We start from the raw sequence: 7,085 nt of genomic DNA, 5'->3' as shown, positions 1-7,085 counted from the left end.
AAGATGAAATAAACAGCTACTCAGTAGAAGAATCTCATGTACAGTGCTTGAAAAAAATCAATACAAAGACAAACATGTGTCATGTGTAAATTGGAGTGTTCTTCACAGGACTGGTGAATCCCGCAAGTGGAATTCATGACATTTCTAATATAGTCAAACTATAGTTTAGTATTGTTATCACTCCCAGCTTATTATCATCATATTGAAATGTTCCCGCCACAATATAATGGGAATGAATGGGAACAAGTTCCTGATAATATCACGTGGGTTAATGTCACACTCCGCTTAATATCAAGGAAATGTAACAGTCATACACTTGATTTCCGCCCACTCAATATCACTTCAACATGCCTGCATCCACTGGCCTGTATTTTGATACATTCTGTATACACCGTACTCGACAGCCTTGTGGTCACATGATCACCCAGCTTGACTCGTGGAGATTGTGAGTTCAGTGGGTTTTGTTTACCATTGCAGATTAAAATGAAGTCTCTGAAACTAAAAGATTTAAACTTCGAGACTGCTCTATCCAAGAAAGGAGAGAAAAACAAACAAACAAACTAACATTTTCTTCACAGCCGTCAATGATATTAAAGATTCTTAAAAACAGGAATTCAGTTTTGAGTGCCTATCACAACTCTCCGGTGACTTCTACTCCTAAAAGAATGCATTATTATTATTATTTTTTATTTCTTAGCCCTTATCCAGGGCGACTTACAATCGTAAGCAAATACATTTCAAATGTTACAGTACAAGTAATACAATGCATACAGGAGGACTTTGAAGAGAACCGGTTTAAATGTGTACGTGGTCTTTGGTTTATTAGGTTATTGATGATCTGCTGATAACGTCACTCTGCTTATTGTCATGCTCCGTCCCTTTGAAGTGTGTTAAGTGGGTTCAGCTGTATATGGCCCTGTTGCTGGTCTGTTTCATTGACAATGGACAGCAAATATGACAGACTTGGAAACAAGGCTCATGAAGGCACCCATTGGGAGGGTTTCCGTATCCAGGATTGCACAATTGTCTGATGTCTCTCAAGGGGAACAGTCTAAACAATGAGTTTCAAAACAGCTTCCATGAAGCAAACAGTTTTTCTTTTCTTTTCAATACATTGACGTTTCCATCATTGCTTTCCTTATACCACAGTATTATTGTGATGTATGGTCCTTTGTGAAGTTCTTGAAAAAAAAAAAAGACGAAAATCTTCATTATTATTTTTTAATAACATTATATTAAAATTTGGAACCATTTGTTAAAATTTACTTTTTTTTCTTATAGTCAGAGTCAAATATAAGAACAAGATGACATGAATAAAGACGGAATTTTGTATGTGTATATATATATCTATATACATATAGATATAGATATAGATATATATATAGTATATGACAGTTAACTAATAAAACATTAATGCAGTCTTTGTTATACATTAACTCGTGATGGTGAAATGTTAAACGTGTATCCATTATCAGTTGTGTGCTGTAATGCACTGTCTCTGTCTCTGGGGTGCTCCGTGGTGGAAGGAGGTTCAGTAACCCTCAGTGTAGGTTAAACACAATGTCATGTATATAGGGTGTAATGAATATAGGGTGGGAAGTGTATCTGGTTCATGAGGATCATGTGAAAATAATAATAATAATAATAATAATAATAATAATAATAATAATAATAATAATAATAATAATAATAATAATAATAATAATTGACATACCCCAGATATCTTCTCATCATTGTTATTCCAAGACAGACCACAACAATAACACCACAGCAAGATACTGCAGTGTGGCGTAGTGGTTAGGGCTCTGGACTCCTGACTGGAGGGTCATGGGTTCAATCCCAGGTGGGGAACGCTGCTGTTATACCCTTGAGCAAGGAACTTTACCTAGATTGCTCCAGTAAAAACCCAACTGTATAAATGGGTAATTGTATGTAAAAATAACGTGATATCTTGTAACAATTGTAAGTCGCCCTGGATAAGGGCGTCGGCTAAGAAATAAATAATAATAATACTACCACAACAAGTATGACTATGTGGTTCTGTGGGGTATCTTGAGTACTGGGAGAATCTAGAATAAAAAAAATACAAATACAGGAATTAGTTTGCTAATTAGGAATTATTTATAGTCCATGATCTGCAATAATCAGTAAGGTCTAGTCTGACACCCAGTAATCAGTAATACATAATTTAGACATGTTTTCTTCTAATATAAATGTAAATAACCTCAGGGCATTATCCATAGCTGGATTCATATTTACAGAGTATTAAAATCACTGTTTACATCATTCAAATATGTCTTATTATCTGATACGTGATAATACATTGACAATGTAACCTGCTTTATAATAATACACGTTCACTTCTCTCTCAATCAGTTATTTCAAATAATAAAAGCAAATAAAACAATCCCAGTGGAAATGTATTTCCTGTATTTCACTGTGTTTACAGCTGTCTTTGGTTTATTGTAATACAACAGTCTCTTGGCTATTTAATACATACTTTTCTATGCTTAACAATAATGTAATTAACCCTCCTTCTATACTGGATAGTAGTACTGTACTTGAATGTCTATTTTTCGGACATGTTTTTATAAGTGACATCATCGGCTGTATAATTCTATTTGTTGAAAATGTAATCAGCATTGCATTTAGAACAACATTCCAGCACAAACATTCAATGATAAGGACCATGTTGTGCTTTAGTTTAGGTTCATAAATGTGTTCCCTGTCCCAAATATGATTTGAGGGTTTTACCCAATATAGCCTAATCTCCATCCTTAAATAACATTTTTCAAATGAGCAATTCATCTGATTTCTGTTATTCAGTAATAAATCGGACATATCCTTCAGGTAAATGTCTTGCGGCCACTGATCATTTTTTTTCTTTTTCAAGGTTTACATTTTTTAAATTATTTTTAAATCCAAAACAAGAAAAAGAAAAAGCATATTAAAATCATAACCCATCCATATGTGCAATGGAGCAAGAAGGGTCATGATAAAATGCTTGCTAAAAACTACTCTGAGACAAAACAATTACAAAGAAGGAAAACAAAAAAACTGTCAGCCTTACTTAATGTTTGAGAAAGATTGACGTGCAGCCTCTTGTTTTCTACAATGCAGGTGAGAGTGGAGTCCTGGGAGATATTGGCAGCTAGTGTGCTGGTGACGTTGTAGCGACCCGTAGACTCATCCAGCACACTCTGTTGTGGTTCAGGATCCCAGAGCAGTGGCTGGTTATCCAGGAGCCAGTAAATGGTGCCTTCTGGGAATCCTCCAGTGGCAGTGCAGGTGTAGCGCCCCCTAGGCTGTTCACTTGGGACTTGCAGCACCGGAGACGTGTAGTTAGCTGGAACCAGAAAGTGGAAATAATGCAATGGAACAGACACTAATCAAACGTGACTGGGAGAATCATATAACAGTTTAATCTCTTATCATCCTGAAACCAAAGTGTTTGTGATCAAGATCCAAGAGTCTCTAAATATTAACTGTGTATCTCAAAGGTTTTTCTGAACAAGACGAGGTTTGAAGCAGCGTTTTTATTTTCAGAAAAGGTGACAAGGTGGACTCATCTTTAGGGGATCCCATTCTGCTGCAATTATAAAAACTACCAACAAGAACAAACGTCTTTCATTACAGTCATTTGAAATGATGGGTTTGCTTGACTCGACCACTGCTATTACGGCAGTTAAAACACTGAAATAAACAACACAATAAATAAGTACAAGAACATAATATGTTTATTAAATATAATTATATACCTGGGAATTAACTATTGGAATTACCCAGGGTAAGTGCTCGGTATGTATCTCTAACTTGACCATCGAGGCATCTATGCTAATAATTCTGACCACTAGATGTCCCCACTACATAAGAAATCATTTATAATTACAATGGTTACAGTTGTTATGTATTTATCTATTCCAGTCAACATGCTAAACCGTCACTTTTGTTTTAAATAAATAAAAAAAACATATATTCAAAACTTACCAGCTACAAGCAAAGAAACATAATTCTTTTTTATATCCGGGCTACCATGGAGACATTCATATGTTTCTTCATCCTTTACAGATAGTTGGGAAAGAAGGAGAGAGCAGGTACTGTTTTCTCTGACGAACAGCTTGGTTCTGTTGTGATACATTTTATCCTGGTGCGACCTGGATGCCTCTCCTTTAATAAAGGTATCTACCACTGTTTCTTGTATTTGCCAGTAGAGGTACAGTAGATCTGGGTTGATCGGTGACATGCAGGGACAGGGCAGCATCACTGCCTCTCCAATAATTCCAATGATGGGGCTGTTCACACAAGCTGTACCAACGGTAAAGCAAAGTACCGTTATTCATCGTACACGTGCATGTCTATCAGAAACGTGCTCCACTGTAATAGCTAACTAATAACATCTTAGGCATTTGAGATATTGGATGGGACCTATTCACAAAGAGTTAAAATAAAAAATGCATGTTATTAATAAAAGAGAGCTTGATATTCATGAAGCTTTTCCAGGCTATTTTTGGTGGCAAATGACAACTGTCTGGAATGGTTTCATAATAATCACACTTGATTTAACAGTATAATTCTCCTCTATGTATTAAAATAAAACAGCATAGACAGACAGACAGACAGACAGACAGACAGACAGACGCGCGCGCACACACACACACACACACACACACACACACACACACACACATTTTTGGTTTCAATATATGCTTGCTGTTATTGTTCTCTCTCCTTTGTTCCTCTCTCTAAACTCTGAGGTGTTGGTTTTGTATTAAATGTCAAATATGTATGTGGGGGCATACACGTGAAGCCTGCAGACTTTCACTTCTCTTGTTAACTACGATTGAAACCCACAATGCTGTTTGAAATAGTAAAAACCAGAGGAAGTGTCCGGTTTTCAAATGGTAATGTGCTGAGAGTGCGACCCTGCTATCAAGGTTCACACTGAAATCTGCATAGATACTGATTGCCTTACTTGTTCTGTTTTTTCTTATAGGGATATCTGCCACCAGACCAGTTATTCTACAGAAACCTGGTAATAAAATGAGCAATAATTTAATTTCCAGGACAATAAATCTGATTGAACCAATACGCATTACTTTGTTCTGTCAGTATTTGATTGCCCGTAATCAGTGTTTACTGTACAGTAACACGGCTGCCACGTCACTTGTGTATGAAACAGAAAACACTCTTATACTCTGATGTCTGAGGAAGTGCAATAGAAATGAGATGACTGCTGTTGAAGACTCGCTGCTTGTAAACAGCAACAATACTAATAATCTTGTATTTATATATTGAACCTTTCACAGCTGAAGCTGCCCCACAGTACTTTAAATAAACACCTAAGAAGCCACTCACTTTTATTTAAAAGATTTTTTTTTTTAATTAAAAGTGATGAATGCGTATTACGACTGAAACCAAATACCAAAAAAACATTACAATTGTTAAATAATATCTATTGACATTTCCATTTGAAGTGTATACCACTTATACAAGGTCAGTTATAAAGCACTTACCTACAGTAAAAAGGCTAGCAAGGAGACAGAAAGCTGAGAGGAGATTTCTGGCCCTGTAAAAGAATAATATATATATATATATATATATATATATATGAATGTACAGATCCACCATGCCCTGAACTGTGCTGTATTTCACCAAGAGTCAATTAGAATGACATTTTGAAACATCACTATGATAATAGTTATGTTAGTATAATAAAACTGTTAAATGCCAATGTCCAATATGAATCTGCATGTCATTTAAACAGAGATTGTTCATTTGTGTTGGCCCTTGTCAAGGCACAATATGCACTCACTAAGCCTCAGAGTAGCATTGCCTGTGTGAAAGGGTATGAGTCATTCAGAAATGTGGTCCACAAGTCAGTGAACATATATTCAAAACATTCATCCGATTGAAAAACTAACACAAATATTATCTGTAACTATGAGGAAAGTTCTGTTCATAAACATCCTGCTGGGAAGACTGCAGTCTTTAGAAATGCTAATATTGGGATCGCACTGGGGAATCAGATACATTGATAAAATCTAAAAAAAGTTCAAAGAGAAATGGAAATAATTATCAACTGATCACGCTTTATTTTAAGGGCCACCTTTTAGTTTACTAACTGTTGAAAAACCTTGTTTATTGTAAGCTAAGGGTTATACATGAAGATCTTTCTAAACTAATGTCACAGGCAGTGCTGTGTGATGCAATGCCATTACGGATTCTGTTCTCTGTCGGTGAGGTGAGGTTAAAAGCTCTATAAGCACCCAGCTCTTCTGCATTGTGGTTAAGACGCCCGCTCATACAAACCTGATTTAATATGCTAAACATTACTACAGTAATTCCAAATATTGAATTGATAAATGATAATCCATAGGGCTCTAATCTTTGCAGTTTTAGCTGGCCTGTTATTTATTAACTAACATCAGAAACATAAATAATGTGTATGAACATGTTTATTGGCTGGTTGTTAATAGTTAATAGTTGGTCCTTATTTTCCTGGCATCATAGACACAAAACATCTGGGCTGCTTTAGAGAGGATTTCCACTGGTGCCAAAACTACTGGAGAGTTTGCCAAAGCAACTGCAGATGTGCTTTACAAACTTAAACGACTTTGAACTAAACAAACTGAATAACATTGTGCATGGATAAAAACTAGGACATGTAATGTCAAACATACCGTGGCTTTTTCATGTTGCTCTTCTCTGTTACACCGCTTTGTGAAATTTCTAGATGCCAGCCGGACAACACAAAGGAATCATTCTGCCTGAGAGAGTCTAGAAATCCCCATCAAAGGTCTTGAGAAAAAGAAAAAAAAACGAGAGTAAAACAATACTGGTGCTTCCTTCCTCTACCCATGTGAAACAGTCCGCTCTCACTCTGAAGTGTGGGCTTTTCACTGCTGATTTCCTCACTTAAACTAACTCCACCTCTCAAATGCAGATAGGAGGCGTCTGTGACACTCCCACTGCATTCCAAATGATAACGGTGTAAGGGAAGAGGGTGAGTTTTGGTGTAAACAGGTAAATACAAATGTCATTTTTTTATGCTTCATCACATTCTTCAAAGTTAAATGACCTGTATT

At 36.1% G+C, this 7,085-nt stretch overlaps 1 protein-coding gene across 3 annotated transcripts; it reads right to left on the bottom strand.

Annotated features, from left to right (window-relative positions):
* Positions 1–670: 670 nt before the first annotated feature.
* On the bottom strand, positions 671–6,867 carry LOC117407010 (CD276 antigen homolog). 3 transcript variants are annotated; one of them, XM_034011536.3, is made up of 7 exons: positions 6,681–6,867; positions 5,514–5,566; positions 4,973–5,029; positions 3,988–4,305; positions 3,071–3,346; positions 1,715–2,069; positions 671–1,181 (listed from the first exon to the last, which is right to left on the bottom strand). In XM_034011536.3, exons 1-6 carry the CDS (start codon positions 6,692–6,694, stop codon positions 1,990–1,992), a joined length of 798 nt encoding a protein of 265 aa, XP_033867427.1. In that variant the 5' UTR covers positions 6,695–6,867; the 3' UTR covers positions 671–1,181; positions 1,715–1,989. The 3 variants fall into 3 exon arrangements, 2 of the variants coding, with proteins under 2 accessions (XP_033867427.1, XP_033867428.1); XR_004545010.3 differs by lacking the exon at positions 4,973–5,029 and having other exon boundaries at positions 5,518–5,566; XM_034011537.3 differs by lacking the exon at positions 4,973–5,029.
* Positions 6,868–7,085: the final 218 nt, after the last annotated feature.

This window comes from Acipenser ruthenus, unplaced genomic scaffold (genome assembly GCF_902713425.1).
Source record: "Acipenser ruthenus unplaced genomic scaffold, fAciRut3.2 maternal haplotype, whole genome shotgun sequence".
NCBI classification, from domain to species: Eukaryota; Metazoa; Chordata; class Actinopteri; order Acipenseriformes; family Acipenseridae; genus Acipenser; species Acipenser ruthenus.
The sequence above is the reverse complement of the archived record's forward strand: the minus strand, read 5'-3'. Positions and strand labels throughout refer to the sequence as shown.